Below are 21,629 nucleotides of genomic sequence, written 5' to 3' on the forward strand. Positions count from 1 at the left end.
GTTTTCTTAAGACACCTTTGATACTTTGCAACTTCGTATAATCCTGACTTGGCATGATTTTTGCATGAATTGGCAATTATGGTGAATATCGCTCTGGTCCCTGCCTGAGGGACAGGAGCGAACTTCAATGTCCTGGGCTCATGCTTGCTTCCATCAACTTGTAATTACTTTCATAATGTAGAATGAGGTCCCTTTGATCCCCTTGGACACTTGATACTTGTTAAACCTTCAAAATCTAGGCCCTTATGAAAATTTCGCTCTGGTCCCTGCCTGAGGGACAGGAGCGAGCCTAGGTATTTAAGTGCAAATCCTTCATTTTGGCGGTCCTTGTAACTTTGTTCTTCATCAAGATACCTTAAAACGTCCTCGCCACCTTGTACTTCGTCCTGGAGTGTCTTGAACTTGGGATGAAAGCAAGATAACTAAGATATCGCCCTGGTCCCTGGCTGAGGGACAGGAGCGAATTTGTACTTGTAGGCTCCATCACATTTTGCCAACTTCAAAATTTATCTTCAACGGATTCGTAATGTATCTTTTCATTCATCCATGGCTTGGAATTCATTGTAACTTGGCAAGAAATTTGTCTAAGGTAAAAATCGCTCTGGTCCCTGACTGAGGGACAGGAGCGCCCAGGCTAATATAGGTCCCATTTGGTGTCTTGCAATCTTCAATTTTGTCTTCAACGAATCCGTAACACCGTCTTTGCTTGCCTCAAACCCTAAAACTTGCTTGATCTTTGCCTAAAACATGCCTTATAAGGAATTTCGCTCTGGTCCCTGACTGAGGGACAGGAGCGATTTTGCATTTTGGTCCACTTTTCTTCATGTTTGTGTCTTCAAATTATATTCAACTGGTAAAATGCACTTCCTTGGACCTCTTCAAATCGTCAAGTTGTTAAAATCCTGCAAGGACAAAGCAATATTTGATTTTGAGCTCCGGTCCTTCACTGAAGGACAGGAGCGATTTTGACTCCTGGGGCATTTCCGTGTTCGTGAAATTCTTCAATTTATATTCAACGGAAAGATCACGCCTTTCTTTACCATTTCTACTTGAAAAATCATCTTGATCCTGCAGAGACAGTAAGATTTTTGAAAACGAGCTCCGGTCCTTCACTGAGGGACAGGAGCGATTTTGCTCTTACAGGCCAAAATATCATGATTTCACAAGTTTAACCACTTCACAAGGCAAAAACAAATCATTTCCGATGCCCGGGATCAAATATCAAAAAACTCAAAATTTGGTCAAACATACTCAATTGGACAAAATTCACAATTTCATCATTCACACTTAGACAAATTTAGGACTATGCATTCAAAATTCCAATTGAAAATAGACCATTCTGGCGAATTCACTTTATTCAAAATTGCATCCTACGAAAGGAAGCTCAAAAAGCTCTCAAGACTGACTGGATTCTGGCCTGAAAACGTCAAAATGAAAAAACCCTAAGGCTTGACCCTAATCCAGACAACTAACAAACTAAACCAAAACCCTAAAAAGCAAAGCGAAAACGAGCAAAACGAGCAAAAACATGGGTCCCCATTTGCAATGGGGCGATGTGTGAAAACGTCACAACTAATGTGTCCAACCATCAGCTTTTTGCACCTATGGTCCCACCGTAATAATAACCTCCAGATCAAGCCAGCTCCCCCATTTTAAAGTTGTCTACCAATGCTTGGGATGAAAAGAGAGTCAAAAATACAGTAAATCCGAAAGTAAGGGGCAATGTGTAAAAATGGTGTATGGACTTCCAATAGAAAAGATATGCACAAGATAACCATACATCTGATGATTAAAGAATCAAGATAGACACAACCAGCATTCAGGGCACACACAGGTGGATCAAGCTCGTATCCCAGACATCCAGTGGACTTAAAGGGGACATCCCCTTTTGCAAAGATGGGAAAGGCTGCACCATTTGGTGCATAAAAAATTTCAAAGGGTTAACTTTCTAAATCCCAAGAAATTGCCAAAGGTTATATAGACTTGCCAAATTGGCAAAAGAAGAAAACAAGACTTCTAATAATTAATTGCCAAAGAATTTCTTGCACAAAATACCCTGCCTCTTCCAAACATTGTTCTCACAACTCTCAGCCAAGTTTTAAAAATGGAATAAGAAGATGGACATACATAATATATTTGTGTTCATGTGTCCAACCATCAGCTTTTTGTACCTATGGTCCCACCGTAATAATAACCTCCAGATCAAGCCAGCTCCCCCATTTTAAAGTTGTCTACCAATGCTTGGGATGAAAAGAGAGTCAAAATACAGTAAATCCGAAAGTAAGGGGCAATGTGTAAAAATGGTGTATGGACTTCCAATAGAAAAGATATGCACAAGATAACCATACATATGATGATTAAAGAATCAAGATAGACACAACCAGCATTCAGGGCACACACAGGTGGATCAAGCTCGTATCCCAGACATCCAGTGGACTTAAAGGGGACATCCCCTTTTGCAAAGATGGGAAAGGCTGCACCATTTGGTGCATAAAAAATTTCAAAGGGTTAACTTTCTAAGAAAAAATGCTAAAAACCCTAAAAAACTAAAAAAACTAAAAGGGAATATTCTAATTGCAAATGTATTTACTTTTCAATTTCAATTTCTTTTAGTTTGTATAGTTATTTTAACAGCCATCCTGTCCCCAAATCACATTCCTACATCCTTCCCCCCTTCTCCCACAACCAGCCTCATTTATAACTCCACAGTTTTTGAAAGTAACACAAATTTATAACCGATGGAACAAAACTAGCAATTACTTTTTGTCTTCTTCAAGATTTTCTTCGCTCATGAACTTGTCAATGCTAAGGTCCGAAATCAACAAGTCAACTTAAAGAGGTTGTCCATGCCAATTAAAAAATTTCCAATTCAAGAATGTTGAAGGCTTAAAAGAGTGTGTTTGGTCTGCAGAGTCTGTAGATGTTTTAGTATAGCGTGTCATTCCACTGTTCAGTGAAAAGTAGCCCAATAGATTTCATAAAATTCACAAGTGAGATTCTAATACCCACAAAGCTACCGAAACAAGTCTCCAAAGTTGATGAGGAAGGGCACATGAAAATGGAGATGCATATTGATTAAAACTATGTAGTTATAAGGTTTCAACCATAGAAACGAGACTCAAACTCGGTGAGGGTGACTTGACTCGGGACTCGAGACTCGGCAAGTGAAAACCCCAAAAAAATTAGAGATTTTTAAGGATTTAAAACTTGTTTTGTGCACCCTTTATTAAATAAACCTTAAAGACACAATAACATCATCAGGTAGAAGCTAATTTGATCACATACACAAGTATACATCGATCACATAATTATAAAGACCGCAATATTTATGAATGGATTTCCATCAGAACACTCACATAACCACGTTGTGAAGGTTGTAAATTGTTCTATGTTTTACCCTTGGTGAGCAGGCAGAGTACTTTGTACAAATCCTGCTTCTAATAATACGAGATTCTCTAGCAACATATCACAAATTTGTGCTTATTGCTTCCAGAATTCTAAGAATAAATGCATAAGATATAAAATTTATTGAAGAACAAATTGTCTTCGTGAAGAAAAGATGTGAATATTTTTTTTGTCTAACTTGTAAGTGTTATCAACGAAATTGCACCCTAGCTAAGCTATTAACTTAGCCACCTGTTGACACATGGGAACACTTCCAAGCTGTGGGTAACCTGTAATAGAGATGGACCTCTTGAGAAGGCTGATTTCAATGGAAAGGGGTAAAGAATTGTTTAAAAGATGAACCTACAGTTAATGTGGCTATGCACCAGATTGTTACTAAACTTACATCCCTGTTTTGACACACAGGCTTCAACTTTTCAGTTGGTTTTTGCACAACTACAGCATTGCATGCATTCACACATCAATCTTTTGCAAGAAGGATTTGTTTTTGTGCAGTCCTTAAAAGGAAACAAAAAGTTTTCACAGTTTGAAGAGTGGTCTTTAACACTTCACAACTAACAACTTGCATGAATCTATGTATATTGCCATTCTAAGGTGCTGCAAATGAAACATTACTATAGAACTTAAGGTGAAATCACACAAACTATGCATCAATTACAATTGTACACACAAAGAAAACAAGCTTTGAAGGCAATGGAATTGAACTTTTATTGCTGAAAGGTGTTTTTACAATTTTACGCTCTTTAAAATGTTAATTTTAGGACACCCCTTGGTCCATCAGTGAGAACCGATCGGAGGTATGTTCCATGGATCAGCGCTGCCCCAGTTGATCAAGGAGAAAAGCAATTGAATTATGAAGTGTGAAGTGTTGTCTTGTCAAAAGGAAGTTCCTAAGTCTTCTACCCCGAAACTCCAGAACCCCCAGGTTCCCAAGTTCCTTTTTCCTCAACCCCAGAACTCCGGAACCCCCAGGTTTCCCAAGTTCCTTTTTCCTCATCCCCGGAACTCCGGAACCCCCAGGTTCCCAAGTTCCTAAGTCTTCTACCTCGGAACTCCAGAACCCCCAGGTTCCCAAATTCCTTATTCCTCAACCCCGGAACTCCGGAACCACTAGGTTCCCAAATTCCTTATTCCTCAACCCCGGAACTCCGGAACCTCCAGGTTTCCAAGTTCCTTATTCCTCAACCTCGGAACTCCGGAACCCCCAGGCTTCCAAGTTCCTTATTGCTCAACCCCGGAACCCCCAGGTTCCCATCCCCAGTTCCTTAGTCTTCAACCCCGGAACTCCAGAACCCCCAGGTTCCCAAGTTCCCAAGTCTTCCCAATTTTGATGACCCAGGTCTCCGAAGTTTCCCCAACTTCGGTGACCTAGGTCTTTGAAGCCTTTCCTTTTGGCTTGCAACACTTCCAGATGGCGTGATTGACACTCAAAGATTTAAATGCTCTGACGACTTTTGTGACTTGTGCACCTTCTTTTGTGGAGCCACAGGGGTGCATTTAATGTTTTTGGCAGGATTTCCATCAAGGGAGGTATGGGGCCATGCTTGTTGTAGTGACTTATGTCATGTCTGCATATTCTGACTTTGGAAGGTCAGTCAATCCAGCCTTCTTAGAATTGCCTTTTGTGGGTATGGCTAGGTTGCTTGCATGTACAAGTCAAGTGCATGCACTTCCTTGCACTCCCAGACTGACATACAGGGGTCACGATCGCTCTTGTAACCATTTTTCTATATAAAGGCTGTTCAGCCTCATTGTAAAGGGTTCTCTCCCTACTGGCTTGAGCTATTCCATGCTCTCCCACCTCTCTTGTATTTATCTTGCATTTGTGCAACTGTAAGTTTGTCCATTGGCCTTATAATTAATTGAAATCACCATTCTTGCCTACTTTCAATTTATGTATGTTGTGTATGTTTCCTTACCTTCATCATAGGTGTATGTTTTGTGGTTCTTCTCTCATATATGCTGTGTTAAATTTATTTCTGAGTGTAACTTGTCGGAAACCTTCTCCCCTCTTGGCATTCAATGAATTCTAACCTTCATACATGCATTGGGGTCACTCATACAACTAAAGTTTTTGCATCTCCTGGGTGTTTCAGTTGATTTTTTGTGTCATTTTGGTAGGGAGAGGAACAATCTTTTCTTGGTGCATCACCTCCTTTTATTTCAAGCATTCTCTCTTCCCTTTACCTCAGCAATTTGTTAGGATAGGATTAGGAGTTCGTTTTGAAGTGTTGAGTTGGTTCAACACCTGGACTTGGATTGAGAAAGAAGCCGGCCTTCTCCGGAGATTCAACCCCCTTGCGCAAGGTCCCACACTTCGGGTTTGTCTCCATGTTTCACAAGGTTGCTGAGTTGATAGCTCAGCAAGGGTGCGAGCTTTTGTGATAACAGTAAGCAATCGGAAAATGCAACACATAAGACAATGAACCCGATGTTTATTCTGGGAAAACCCTCCTTCTCGAGGGAGAAAAACCCAACAAAATATATCTTTTATATATAGTATGAATAAGAGCAGAAATCTGCTTTACAAATCAGACCCAACACAAGGATGAATATAGTGAATAATGATGCCTTTCCTTGGTGCAAGAATACACATAAATATGCGTCTCAAGAAATCTGATCTGCTGCTATAAGAATGGCGATCTGCTGCTGGAGGGGCGAATTTCTTCTTTGAAGAATGCAAACTTGAATAATGAAAAAATGAATCAATTGAGCAAGCAACACCTTGCTTATATACATGTCTAGGGCGGCCTCCTCTCTAGGTCGGCCCTAGAAGAAAGTAATATTGTGAAACATAAAAAAAAATGAAGAAGGCCGACCTGCCTTGATAATTCGTCATTTAATTATATTAGAGAGAAAAATATCTCCTGAAGCTACCAAAAACTAACATAAAATACTTGAAATTTACTTGAAAATAAAAGTTTACATCTGCTGTTTCAGTCATAAAGTCACTGGTTTTGAGTTACAAGGCTGTACTTTTGCTTGAAAAGAGCTTCAAAAGCTACAATAGTTTGCAAAATGGAAGCAAGAACTAACTCCTAAAGAGGCCTACTGCTGTTCTTTTAAAGTACAATGGCTTGTCGACTGAAAAAACCAGAAAAAGGACAAGTGTTTATCCATTTTCAAGGTCCTCTAAATTCTCCAAAATGGTGGGAATATGCATTAGAGTCATCTACATTGACCCATGTGTTGATGAAGTTACTCAAACAGCTCCTAGATGCTTGGAATTGCCTTGAAAATTGTCAAAACTGCCTCCCTAAATCTGCTCCACCACCCAAATAACTTACCCATCTACCCTAGATGCTCTCCATGATGTCTCCACCTCATCCAACTGATTAGCCATCTCCTAAAAGTCTACAACAATCCTTCTAAGCTTCTTGGCGTCGGATGAAACTGTTTTGGGGCAATAAAGACCCCTCAAACTGCTTTTTTTCTGAGTCATAATGGTTTGGAGCTGCTGTTTGAATGCATATCTACCCGATAGGCACCTTTTACACATGTCAAAAACACTTATGAGTGATAAATCTGCCTTTTAAACTTCATGACTATCAAGGTTTTTCACTTTGAGTTTGCTGTTTACTAACTTCATGCTTTCTATCACGGTGCCTGTGATTAGCTACTTCAATGTATGCTGCAATCTCCTTACTCTTTTTACTGTCATCGTCTAGTAGCTGCTGTCATCTAATAGACTAGTGAACTCTGTCTTCACTTTTATAGGACCTTGCCTTTTTTGTTTGTAAGCTAATCTTTGTACCTTGTTTGATGTTTCACTCAATTCAACATTCCCTTATAGATTGTCAAAATCTGGCTTTGACAGCAGATTACTATTATTGCACTTGATTGTCATGAACATGAACCTTTTCCATTGCATTGATGAACCAAACTTTTAAACTACTGAAAAATACATTGCCCTTAGTTCACTGTAGAATACTACTTGTCTGCTTTGAAGATTCTTCTTCCTGATCAATGGTTGTTCATAGGCATTTTGGTTCACTGTCATGATGATGAACTTATCTTTCATGTGGACTGGACTTGCTTTTCAATATGACTGTCTTCTTCTTTAAGTCTCTATTTCATGGTTCTCATTAGGACTTACACTGTTACCACCATGTCTCTCATCATGATGGACTGGTATTCTGGCCTAAAAGAGCTTCATATCTTTCTCCATCGAGAGACTTGGATATAACCCTTATGTCTTATTTTCAAATCATTCTTCCAAGTCTCATGATTGTTACTAATTTTCTTTCTCAGTCACATATCCTTGTCTTTAGAAAACTCTCTTCATCATGTTGTATGCTACAGGGCTGCTCTCACCTTATTGTCACTTTTTTTTTGCTGCTCTTTTTATCTTGACATTTCTTTTCAACATTTGATATAGCACTGTCATCAAAACCCTCATAAAGCCCCGTCCTTGCAATTCACCATCTTTGCTCCTCTTACCATCTTCTCACTGTCACCTTCAAAAATAAATTTATTTAACCCTTGCCAACTATGACTGTGTCTGTTGCCACTGTCTTTTGCTTCAGATGCTTCAAAGCTGCAATTTTCTCTCTTCAACCACTCGTTCACTTTAACAAGACAATGATAGTCATAAATGCTTTCATCATTTTTCTTGAGAACTGTTTCCCATTACACTAATCATTGTTATTGAGGCCGTCTTTTACTTGCAAGGACTGTCTTTATTCATTGTATCATCATATGTTGGACTGATTCTTTTATCCTTTCTTGAGAATGCCTTATGAGCTGCCCCATTACAAAGGACTGTTTTCTCTTCTTCTTGTTCTATTCTTGTTCTTGTAGCTGAAGTTTGCTCTAGTTTTTGTTAAGATCTTATGCTTCTTGGATACAATGTTTTCTCCTTTAATGCGACTATGAACCCACTAACCTGGCTTTCCTTTTGGACTATACGTCTTGTCATGTAATTCCATGTCATAGGAGTCTATTCATCTTACTATTTCTGCTGTCCTTTCCTCTGTCATGATATCTATGCGCTTGGTATCTTTGTATGTTCATTGATTTGTTCAAGGCTAACACAATCATACCATCTTCTACTGCTTTCACTTCACAATGCTATACTGTCACTCCTAGCTCACAACTGAGTTCTCTTTTCATTGCATGCTTCCATCTTATCTTTCATACTTCCACAAGAACTATCGTGTCGTCTCATGGTTTTTGGCTGTCCTCATAGCACCAATACTTGGGTCCAACCTGTAGCATGATGCATTCAACCTTTTCTTGCCTATATGACTGTCATATAGAAGAAATTGTCATTTAGCAACACACAGCCCTGTGTTCTCACTGTTAATTAATGGAAACTTCTCCCTCAGTTTGCATTGTATGTGTTGATGACTGTCATACGTTCATGACAAAGTATGGGGTCTTTTTCCTTTCTCAGACTTGTATCATTATCAAACCTCCATTTCTTGTGAATGAGAACTTGACTGTCCTTTTACAATTGGCCATCTTTACATTTTCATCTCCTTAGCGAATAACAGTCTCTTTGACAATCATGCATTATGAATGACATAAAAGCATTATAAGTTGTTTGACATGGTGATTGATCAGTGGGTAGGGTGAAAGGGATAAGTAAGACCTAAGTCACCGCGTTCGTGTTCGAATTCGAATTCGAGTTCGAGTTTGGCAACCATAAAATTCGGATGAAGTTCGGCAAGGGCTAAAAATTTGGAAAAAAATTCGGCACTAAATTTGCCTTATATAATCTATTTATTTAAAATACAAGCAATAAATTGAAAATGAGTAATAAATAATATTGGTATATTAATATATTAAAATATACTAAAAAATTTAAACATGAAAGAAAATAAATAATAAATAACGTTAAAAGATTTAATTAAAAATATTATTAATATATATTAAATAATAAATATATTATAATAATAAGTTTAGTTTAAATATTTTAAATTTTTTAGTTTTATTAAATAGCAAATCGAAAACATAAAGTATAAATAATTTAAATTTAATTTGAAAAAGCAAAAAATTAAAATAAGAACAAAACTTAAAAAATTAATAGCCCTCTTCATGTAAAGCCTTGAAAAATTGGCTCGGTCGTAAAATGCATGCATACGAGTTTTGTGGGACCACCTAATCCATACCGCTAATCTCTAAACCATTGGAAATATCTATACTGCTAATCTCCTGGATAGCGCAAGGCGGCGATGACTGCGGAGCTTTTTCTTACTTTGACAAAGCTTTCTTCCGCTACCATCTAGATATTTTTAAAAATATTTTTTATTAGAACAAATTTTGCCCTTTGCCATACTGAATATATGACAAATTTCAACGAAGTTTTATTAATGTTTTGAAATCTGCCGAATTTCGAACTTCATGCCTGAAATTCGGCGAATGCGGTGACACAAAGTAGGACCATGCTGACAATTTAAAGGACAATCCAAACAAGAATGACAAGAGATGGCATTAGTCTGCAAAGTTTAGTGACAGTGAGGAAAGACATTCAGAGGATTATCTATATCAAGAAGAGACAGCCAAGTATTTCATATCCTACAGGCAGGGGTTGTGAAAGGAATGGGATAATGGTAAAGGCATTGATGGGGTAGTGTTGATTTCAAATGAAGAAGGTGTCTTCAGACAAGTGGATAGTCCCAAACAAGTCCAGAGGATGTTTTGTCAAGAAGCTCAAAACCAATGCCAAAAGTGCCATGATATAGAATACAACGGTTGCAAAGAAGACAACACAGCAACAATGACCCCCAACTAGAAAGAGCCTACCCAATATAAGTATCCCTTAAAACAGAAGAGATGGTAGCCACAAGAACTTCATCATGAGAGGACCAAACTTACCCACTTCTACTTCTCTACAATGTTTCAAGTGCTTCATATTTTCGTAGTCATTTTTCATAGCTCTACCAGACCTTTCAAGAACTCGTTTTACTGCTAGTACTACTGCATTTGCCACATTTGATAGTTCTTTCTTTAGATTGAGTTGCACTGCCTTCATACGAGGCATTCCCAGCAGAGTAGCTGGATGCTTCTCTGTCCCTCCCTGGGCGCACTTATCCCTGTATCCGAAACGGATACGTATCCGATATAGCTCAGATACACGTCAGATACTGTACCCATATGTGCCCAAAAAACCTTGATTTTCCAACCATGCTGAATACTATGTGATTTGGCTTTTTTTAAATTTTATGTAAATCTTCCTAAATTTAATTTAAAAAAAATTCATTCATGCAATTTAAAAAAAAAAAATTGGTATAAAGAAAACCTACACCAAACGAGATAAACAAATGCAATGTTTTTCTATTTTAGTGACCCATTTTTTTGGGGTTATCTTCCAATGCAGCTCTAATATTTTTGCATGTAGTAAATTGTTAAATCAACTTATATTTATTTATGTAGCAATTATTTATCTATATTGCATTTGAAGTAATGAAAATCTCCTCTAATAACTTAGAAAATTGTGTTAAATATATGTGTTGTTTTTTTTATGAATGCCATATCCAGCCATATCCATATTGGGGGTCTTAAAAAATGGCTGTATCCATATCTGTTTCCATGCAACTTTGACTCCAGTCTTCATTAACGTCTATCTTGAGACTAAAAAAAAACAGGTTTTTGACCAACTTCAACATATCCTCTGCCTTTTGTGTTTTTCCTTCAATCTCCATACAAGACTATTCTGCAGATTTAACTCTTCGAAACCACTTCCCAATCACAGAATGTGAACTTGCTTCAGCTCTACATTCCCTTGATCTTTCATTTCAGCATTCTAGATATTCAATATGTGAAAAACACCAAAAATGTGGTATAGAAATGCCCTAACAAATCCATACATAGAGAACTGAAAAATTTCTCTTAAAATGAAAAGAGATTCATCAAATTCCACATGCAAACTATCCATTGCTGTGTGCCAAACTGAAAATGGGAAAAAGTATTAATCTCTTGTTACATACCTGAAAACCACGAAAATAGGCATGGAAAAAGGTTCAGAATCTCCACGTTTTACCTTCCCTGAGGAACTACAACAGTTAGGGCCACTATTGAAGGAGAAAAGGTGCTGAAAGAAACCAACTGAAACCCAACCCTTTGCCTTTATTTTTCTCTCATCTTTTGTGTTTCACAACTTGCAAGTGTATTGGAGTGCTTTTGGGCATGGGAAAGACTGTTTTGACCTTTGACCAGCATAAAAAACATTTGATTGATACTAACGCCAAAGTACAAAGGATAGCATTACAGCAATGATGTTAACAGTAAGTTTATAGAACCTTTGCCAATTGCTTGAGATCATTTACATTAGCTACGGTCAAATGACTATAATTAGGTTTTTGTCAATTTACCAAAATAACTTGCATGAAGTGCAAGTAGATCGGACTTTACAATTTAACCAAGTGGTTTGATCAGACTATTTAATACACAGGTTCACAATACACAGGTTAGACAAAACTAAAGGATATTTTTGGCCTCTGAGATTCCATAGTTGATTTTTTTTTATGGCAAACTTTACCACTTAGTTATGGCAAGTCCTCAGTTTGAAATGCATTTCTCAATAATTATCTTGATGACTTGTCTTTGTAAGTTTTTTGATTCACCTGCTCTTTATAATGTGTTTTTAATGAAAATACTTATGTTTTGACATTTTGGTTTTGTTCCTTTGCCTTGTCATTGTATATTGGCTTGTTAATGAAAAGTTCTCTGTACATTTTGGGAATTATGGTAGCTATGGAGCCAATAGCAGCAGTGATAGATGGAAAAGCTATTGCACAAGAAATAAGAAATGAAGTTGCAGTGGAAGTATCCAAAATGAGAGATGCACTTGGAAAGGTTCCTGGTTTAGCTGTGGTGCTAGTTGGAGCAAGAAAGGATTCAGAGACCTATGTTCGCAGCAAGAAAAAAGCTTGTGTAGAGGCAGGAATTGCATCACTAGGCATTGACTTGCCAGAAGATTCCAGTGAAGAGGAAGTTGAAAAGGCTGTTAGGACTTTCAACGATGATCCATCCATTCATGGTGTTTTAGTACAACTTCCTCTTCCACAGGTATTTCTTAGAGCTCATAAACTGGTTTTGTAACTGGGAAGTCACAGGGTTGTGTTTATTCCCTTCTATTGACTATTCACATATCACAGTACATCATCAGAATGTATCTCCTGTTTAGGATTCTATTAAATCATAAATCTTACATTGATGACATACTTTATACATATCTTACCTGCATGTTGAAATTCTATTTTGTATAGATCACAAAGATAATATGGATGGTGATTCATTTCAATATCATTTTTAAGTTTAATTCTTGGATATGCACTTGTTTTGCATTGAACTTCCTTCATGAGGCACTTGCACTGTCTAACATGTTAATGCATAGATAGCTTCGGTAAGATAAATGATTGAATGAGAGATAAATGAAGTCTCTCATTCAATCATTTATCATATCGATTATTAAAATGAATAAACTCAAGCATTCAATTGATAAACATTCTTTATTTATGTTAACTGTTCATTATCATAGTATCCCGAATTGATAATCTATTCGTATTCACCGATTGACAAATCGAGTTAACCATTGCAAATACAACTTAATGATTATCGGTTAGACTATCGATTGATATCAATATTAGTTTATGTTTGCACCGATTAAATATCGGGTGGTATATTAAACTCACACCGATTAATATCGGGTGTTAAGGATAGTGTTCGAAGTATTAAATATAACCATACACCGTTTAGCATACATCGATAATTATCGGGTGTTTGAATATACACCGGTTGGTTAAATAAAACGCCATACACCATTATAGCGAGGGGGCACGATCAAGTGATGTCTTGATCGGCCATTTCCAAAAGACATGGCTGGTCAAGGCATCGCTTGACCGTACCCAGCCCACTATATATGTCAAATGGTATTTGTGAGAATGAACATCGAAATTTATAAATGTTCCTCCTCTCCTGCCACATAAAAGAAGATAATCAGATTTATATAATAATTCAGTAATAGTTAAAATAAGATAATACTAAGAAGAATATAACTTGCGTATTGAATGTAAATTGAACATCAATTACATGGTATCAGAGCTATAGTTAAATCGAACTTGAGGCTGTTCAATTTTACGTAAAATTCGAATCAAGTATATATTCAACATCACAATCCTATCAATGGCTAGCGCTATCAGATTTGAAGACAGACTCGCAAGGGGTGACGACTTTTCCGCATGGAAATTCAGAATTCAAATGATTCTAAAAGAAAATAGAATTGAATCATTTGTAAAGACTGAAACTAAAGAACCCTGAGACTGAACCTGACAAAGCAATTTGGAGAGAAGGAAATGATAAGGCTATCAAAATCATAGTTGATGGGGTAAGGAACAACATTATGCCCATTATAAGGAAACATGAAACAACCTTCAACATGTTCAAAGCACTTGAAGACGCTTTTGAGATATCCAATGCTTGTAGAACCTTGGCTCTAAAAAGAGAGATAAATCACATAGCCATGATAAAAGGAGAATTAGTCAATGCCTACTTCATGTGAATATCTACCTTAAGGGATGAACTGACAACCCTTGGATATGAGATCCAAAGCAAAGAATTAACCCTCATTGCTCTAGATGGGTTGCCTAGCATCTGGGAAACATTCGTCCAAGGCATCAGTGAAAGGGACAACTTCCCTAAATTCGATAGGCTAAAGGTTGACTGTCTCCAAGAGGAATCAAGGCAAAATAAGAAATGGATCAAACAAAAGAATATAGATGAAGATCTACAAGTTCTAAATACGAACTCAAACAAGAAAGGCAAGCAGAAACAATTCAGGAAGAGAAAAGGTCGTCATAGCAAAAACTCCTTCAAGAAGGATCTCTCTTAAATTCAGTGTTATAGATGTGACAGATTTGGGCACTATGTTGCCAAATGTCCAGAAAGAGCTAAACAAGCCACATTTGCCAAAACAGGAAAATCCAAAAGGGAAGAGGACTCCGAGAAGTATGTGCTCTATTCAGCACTCACAAATCAAGCATCAAACAAAGTGAACTCCTGGGTGATCGACAGTGGCTCATCCAGACACATCACAGGATTCAGAGAAGTACTAGACTCCATGAAAGAGGAGAATGATGAGGAGGTAACCATCGGAGGTGACTCTACACACCCTATCAAAGGAGTTGGAAACTGCACCATCAAACTAAAGTCGGGTGTATCATTACAACTTAGAGGAGTGCTATATGTTATAGGCATTAAGAGGAATCTAGTCTCAATATCAGCACTAGAGGACAATGGATACAGAGTGACCTTCATGGACAACAAAGTATTGGCTTGGCCAAAGAACTCATCCATCAAGAAAGCTAAAACAATTGGTTAAAGACAAGGCTACATGTATGAGCTATGCACAGAGCCCAACTTAGCCATAATTCATGAAACTACAGATGCCAATGAAATTTGGCATAGAAGACTAGGCCACCTAAGTTTTAGAGCTTTATCATCAATGGGAGACCTTGTCACAGGTCTACCTAAGCTAAAGCAATATCATTCAGGGGCATGCACAGGATGTGCCCTAGGTAAAAATACTAAAGGTGCTTTTCAGAGTAGTACTAGAAAAACAAGTAGAATTTTAGAGTTAGTTCATTCTGATGTATGTGGACCAATGTTGGTAAATTCATTAGGGGGATTTCTGTATTATGTAATATTTGTTGATGATTATTGATTACTCAAGGAAAACCTAGATCTACTTTCTGAAATGTAAAGAATTAGAAGAGATCCTTAATAGGTTTAAAGAATTCAAATCGCTAACAGAGAACTACTCAGGAAACAAAATTAAAACCCTAAGAACTGATAATGGGGGGAATACACATCAGAATTATTTAAAGAGTTTTGTAAAAATTCAGGGATTAAGAGGGAGTTAACAATACCTTACAACCCTCAACAAAATGGGATAGCAGAAAGAAAAAATAGGACAATCGTTGAAGCTGCCAAAGCTATGAGTCTTGATTAGAATCTAAATATCAATATTTGGGCAGAAGCAACTAGCACTGCTGTATATATTCAAAACAAATGTCCTCACTCCCATCTTGAAGATAAGACCCTTGAGGAAGTCTTTACTAAATCAAAACCGGATATAAGCCACCTTAGGATTTTTGGATGCCCTGTCTATATTCATGTACCTAAGGAGAAAAGATTAAAATTAGAGCCTTCTGAAAAAAGGGGAATCTTTGTAGGATATAGTGAAACCTCCAAAGCCTACAGGATATATATACCTGGTCAAAAGAATATTGAACTAAGTAGGGATGTGATCTTTGAAGAAAACTTAGCCTTCAAAAGAGCCCAAAGCTCTTTAGATCCTGAAGTCTATATCCCCACCCCTAGCTTAGATAGAGATCCTGCTCCTGAGCTTCAAAGGGAGAATCCTGAGGAAACTATGAGTAAAAATCAAAGTCCACCTAGAGAAAACCTCAAGAAAAGACCACTATGGGCCACCAAAACTGTAGAAGAAGCTCAGAAGTTTGTTGCTCCTTTAGGTACCTTTAGAGAAAGCAAAAGGCCTAATAAATTCACTAGCTATGTTGCCCTTATGAATGATCTCTCTAAAGCCGAACCAAACAATGTATCAGATGCACTTGAACATCAAGTATGGAAGGATGCCATGTCTGAAGAGTATTAGTCCATTATGAAAAATGATGTTTGGGAGATTGTTCCTAGGCCAACTAAGAAATCCGTGGTTTCATCTAAATGGCTTTTTAAGATAAAACATGCTGCAGACAGCAGTATTGAAAAACACAAGGCCAGATTTGTAGCTAGAGGGTTCTCACAAAGGGAAGGAATAGATTATGAAAAAACTTTTGCACCTGTTGCCAGGTATACATCAGTAAGAGCTGTATTAGCCATTGCAGCATCAAAGGGGTGGAAGGTACAACAAATGGATGTTAAGACAACTTTTCTAAATGGTGAGATCTCAAAAGAAGTCTACCTAGAGCAACCTGAAGGTTTTGAAATTCATAATCCAGAGTCTCATGTGTGTAGACTCAAGAAAGCTCTCTATGGGCTCAAACAGGCTCCCAGGGCCTGGTATGAAAGAATTGACACCTATCTCTTAGGACTAGGCTTCTCCAAAAATGATGCAGATCCTAATCTTTACTACAAAAGAAATAAAGTTGATATGCTAATATTGATTTTATATGTTGATGATTTATTAATCACAGGAAATGATCACCTTATAGATCAATGCCAGAATGATCTATCCAAAGAATTTGATATGAAGGACTGAGGACTCCTTCATTACTTCCGAGGATTGGAAGTATGGCAGAATTCTGACAACATTATGCTAAACCAAGGAAAGTACACCTTGGATATTTTGAAGAGATTCGGAATGCTAAACTGTAGACCCATGACCTCTCCTATGGAAACCAATTTACATAAACTTAAAGAAGCAGCAGCAGAGTCACAACCCACTGATCCTACTCAATACAAACAGATGATTGGGTCCCTGATGTACCTGGTAAATACAAGACCAGATATCTATTATGCAGTTAATGCTCTAAGTCAGTTTATGTGTGAATCGAAGGAGATACACCTGGTTGCAGGAAAACACATTATGAGATACCTACAAGGTACCCTAAACTTTGGTCCCAAATATGAGAAAGTTGATATAGACCTGCATGGATTTACAGATTTAGATTGGGTTGGAAGTGTGACAGATAGGAAAAACACTTCAGGGTGTTGCTTCAGTCTAGGTTTAGCTATGATATCTTGGATCAACAGGAAGCAGTCTTCAGTAGCTCAAAGCTCCACCGAGGCAGAATACATTGCAGCTTCTATGGCTGCCCGAGAGGCAGTATGGCTTAGGAAATTGCTTGTGGGGTTGTTTGGAGAACCTATGAAACCCACTACTATACACTGTGACAACCAGAGCTGCATAAAACTTTCAGTAAATCCAATGTTTCATGATAGATCCAAGCATATTGAGATTCCATACCACTATGTGCGAGATATGGTAGACAGGAATGCAATCCAACTAGAATATATTTGTACAGGAGATCAAACTGTAGATATTCTGACCAAACCTCTTTCCAAAGTGAAGGTTGATCACTTCAGAAAAAGGTTTAGGTATGATAGAAAGGTAATTTGCTTTGTAATCTATATTTGCATATCTATAAGATGTTTAATGTGTAAACCTCTTTGTCATGATAGGACATCTCTGGATTTTGTCCCCTGGGCTCATATCTAAGAGATGACGATCTCTCAAGATAATGAACACTTGTATGGAGACATTATAAGGTGACGATCTTATAATGTCCAAACCAGTTATCATGTTGGATCTCTGGTGGATCATGGATGTAGCCATGATTGTGTTGTGGTAAAACATTCATGTGAAGTGTTAGTGCACTTACCATAACTTGGATAAAGGTGAGAATTGAATATTTTCTCATATGATTATCCTTAAGTATTGCGTGCTTAGGTAATACTGGTATCATGTGCTAAGGTGATATCCTGTCATCACAAGACTAATGTGATAGACATTTTGTATCACGTGGTTAGGTGATACTTCATATCTTGTGAGTAGATGATATGATCCCCTAGAAAATTAAAATATGTAAAAGAATGCTAACTATCAGTTGAATTGTGATGCTTGATACACTACTCTTTTTTATCTTACCTAGCTAAGAGGGAGTGTTAATGCATAGATAGCTTCGGTAAGATAAATGATTGAATGAAAGATAAATGAAGTCTCTCATTCAATCATTTATCATATCGATTATTAAAATGAATAAACTCAAGTATTCAATTGATAAACATTCTTTACTTATGTTAATTGTTCATTATCATAGTATCCCAAATTGATAATCTATTCGTATTCACTGATTGACAAATCGAGTTAACCATTGCAAATACGACTTAATGATTATCGGTTAGACTATCGATTGATATCGATATTAGTTTATGTTTGCACCGATTAAATATCGGGTGGTATATTAAACTCACACCGATTAATATCGGCTGTTAAGGATAGTGTTTGAAGTATTAAATATAACCATACACTGTTTGGCATACACCGATAATTATCGGGTGTTTGAATATACACCGGTTGGTTAAATAAAACGCCATACACCATTATAGCGAGGGGGCACGATCAAGTGATGTCTTGATCGGCCATGTCCAAAAGACATGACTGGTCAAGGCATCGCTTGACCGTACCCAGCCCACTATATATGTCAAATGGTATGTGTGAGAATGAACATCGAAATTTATAAATGTTCCTCCTCTCCTGCCACATAAAAGAAGATAATCAGATTTATATAATAATTCAGTAATAGATAAAACAAGATAATACTAAGAAGAATATGACTTGCATATTGAATGTAAATTGAACATCATTTACATAACATGTTTGGTACCAGGAGTGCATTAAACGGATCTTGTTTAACTTGCTTCAGCTTTTTCAAATTTTTGTAATAATCTGGCATTCCCAAGTGAATATGCTGGTCCTAGAAGCCATAGGTTTAATAAGTGTTATATGTGAAGGATTTTACTTTTTAGCATCAAAGAATGAGAAGATACTGCTTGATGGGATCAGTAGATTACATGTATTCTATAACCAATCAAACTTCTGCTAAGCATTCCAATTGAAGTTCGAAAATACGGGAATAGAAAAGGTAAATTCACAAATAAAGTCTTAAAATTTTCACAATGCCAATTACCAATCAGACTTAGTACCTTCTACACTTAACTTTTGCAAACAAGAACCAACTTTATTATTTCTCTCTTAATATGGTAGTTGATGTTTAATTTTCCGTCTATTAATTTGGTTACTTATCATAAATTTACTTGTATGGTTAACAGCATATCAATGAGGAGAAGATCTTGAATACTATTAGCATTGAAAAAGATGTCGATGGTTTCCATCCTTTAAATATTGGACGGTTAGCAATGCAAGGGAGAAAGCCTTTATTTGTACCTTGTACACCAAAAGGATGCATAGAGTTGCTGCTTCGATCTGGAATAGATATGATGGGAAAGAAGGCAGTTGTGATAGGCCGTTCCAATATTGTTGGGATGCCTGTTTCGATGCTTTTGCAAGTAAATAATTTTTCTTATATAAAACATTGGCCTCTATCATCATGATGTTGTCAACTTACAACCCTTTTATTTCCCTCACGAGTATTATTTTGATTGATTTGAATGAGTTTATCATGACTTTACTTTTCAATTTGCCCCATAGTTTCATATGGAGAATCCTCGTTATTGATTATTTTTAATTTTGGCAGAGACACAATGCAACCGTTACTATTGTGCATTCCTATACCAAAAATCCTACAGATTTTACTCGTGAAGCAGATATTCTTGTTGCTGCAGCAGGTGTGCCAAATTTGGTTCGTGGTGATTGGCTGAAACCTGGTGCAGTAGTAATTGATGTTGGCATAAATGCAGTAGAGGTAAGCACCTTATAACTCCCTTTTTTAATACGATTTTGTGACAAAAAGTTGGTCTTTATATAGGAATTTAAAACTATTGCTTCCACTTTTGCAGGATCCTAATGCTAAAAGAGGATACCGATTAGTTGGTGATGTTTGCTATGAAGAGGCTTCAAGAATAGCTTCAGCAATAACTCCTGTACCTGGCGGTGTTGGCCCAATGACTATTGCGATGCTTCTGTCCAATACTCTAGAGTCAGCAAAACGGGCATATGGGTTCAATTGAGATTTTTGATGTTTGATCTAGGCCTTTTGCAATAGGCTTCAGATTTGTAATAACACGGGTTTTACGAGGCTTATAAATTAGTTACCTATTACTGTAAGTATTAAAAAGATTTAATTTTTGCCGTAAGGCATTTTTTGGAGGCTTTAGGCATGTATACGAGAATTTAGGACTAGATGATTACATTTTCTTTACGTGGAGACAACTGTAACATAAATTGTTAGTTTCTAATACTTAGTGAAATCACTGACCTTTTTTTCTAGTTGAATCTTACTGTAATATGCTTTACAGTATCTTATGCCTCTTTCTTGCTGATTATTTGTTATATCTTATTTGTACTCTTATAAGGCTTGCAGTCTTTGGCCTAGATATGGCAGAGTCCTGAACTGTATTTGACCTATATGATAGTTGTGATGCAATTATATGTTTTATACATATGCCAATGCAGCTATACCACATAATGTGATTAAGAAGAGTTAATGAATCCGTGTTTACCTGCAAAATCTTAGGAAAACATCTTTTTTTGCGATTCTAAGTGGATGATTTTCTATTCCCAACTTAACTATCTTATTTGTTTTGCAAGTATGGTGAAGCCAAGTAGAGTTTTAGTTCATGCGTGTTGACTTGGTATTACCCTTGTATGTTCTCTGTCGTATTGCATTGTTGAATGCAAAGATGGGGTTTAGTGACTGCTTTTCTTATTTTTAGAAACAATCTTAGATACAACAACACCAACTTAATTGTTTTCTTTTTTCTCTATCTTTCTTTGGGATTCTGGTCAAGGAATGAACATTATAGGGTTAAGACACACCTATGTAACCAGGAAAGTTTAGCCTTTCATTCACATCATTGTTGGATGCTCGTTAGTGATACTCTTTTATAACCAATATTTTTGAAAGAAAAGTGTGGTGAAGGAAAATAAACATTCCTTAGGGGTAACCTTTTAATTAAGTAATTGCAAAAATTTAGCACAATTCAGATTAGATTAACTAATCATAGTTGGAACTATTAATTAGATAAGTGTACTTGATTTTGGAAAGTGAGTACGAAGAGGATAACATTACTTAGATTAACTTTTATGATGGATAATTTTGATAAATAATGGAAATAGTCTGATAGTTGCATTGGATTTTGTGCCACTGATAGTAAAATGTCTCTGGAATTGTGTGCTTAGAGATCGTTTGGGTTTGGATCAAGTTTTTGGTTCTGGATTTGTTCTTCGTTTGGGTTCAACTTGTGATTTGTGCAATTTTAATCTTTTGTTTGCTTGATAGATTTTAGATTTTTTCTGCCGGTTTTGCTGACTTTGGGGCTGGTAGTATTTAAAAATGCTTTGAAAGTGCTGCTGCTGCTGTTTTGTGACAAGGAGATGACAAGGAGACTAGTTCTTCAAGGATGATCAATGTCTAAAAATGTGCATATGATTTTGAGACACTAGACAAGGGCCCTAGAATAATGTATGCAATTTTTTTACTTCTTTTAAAGCACCAATTTAAAATTTGTTGCTACCCGTTGCACCTTAAATTTTTTAAAAATGCAATGAATGCATTGAATTTTCATGAATTCTAATATAA

At 36.8% G+C, this 21,629-nt stretch overlaps 1 protein-coding gene across 3 annotated transcripts in view; it reads left to right on the forward strand.

Annotated features, from left to right (window-relative positions):
* The window catches only part of LOC131049970 (bifunctional protein FolD 2), a 36,633-nt gene extending 16,316 nt beyond the window's left edge, over window positions 1–20,317 (forward strand). For 2 of the 3 annotated variants that reach the window (XM_057984086.2, XM_057984087.2), the window contains 4 exons: window positions 12,101–12,417; window positions 19,201–19,437; window positions 19,626–19,793; window positions 19,888–20,317. In XM_057984086.2, the coding sequence (XP_057840069.2) occupies window positions 12,101–12,417; window positions 19,201–19,437; window positions 19,626–19,793; window positions 19,888–20,058 (893 nt within the window). In that variant the 3' untranslated portion in view covers window positions 20,059–20,317. Of the gene's footprint in view, window positions 1–12,071; window positions 12,418–19,200; window positions 19,438–19,625; window positions 19,794–19,887 lie in introns of all 3 variants that reach the window. The other variant, XM_057984088.2, reaches the window with a different exon arrangement.
* The last annotated feature ends 1,312 nt before the right edge of the window (window positions 20,318–21,629 follow it).

The sequence above is a fragment of the Cryptomeria japonica genome, chromosome 2 (genome assembly GCF_030272615.1).
Source record: "Cryptomeria japonica chromosome 2, Sugi_1.0, whole genome shotgun sequence".
NCBI classification, from domain to species: Eukaryota; Viridiplantae; Streptophyta; class Pinopsida; order Cupressales; family Cupressaceae; genus Cryptomeria; species Cryptomeria japonica.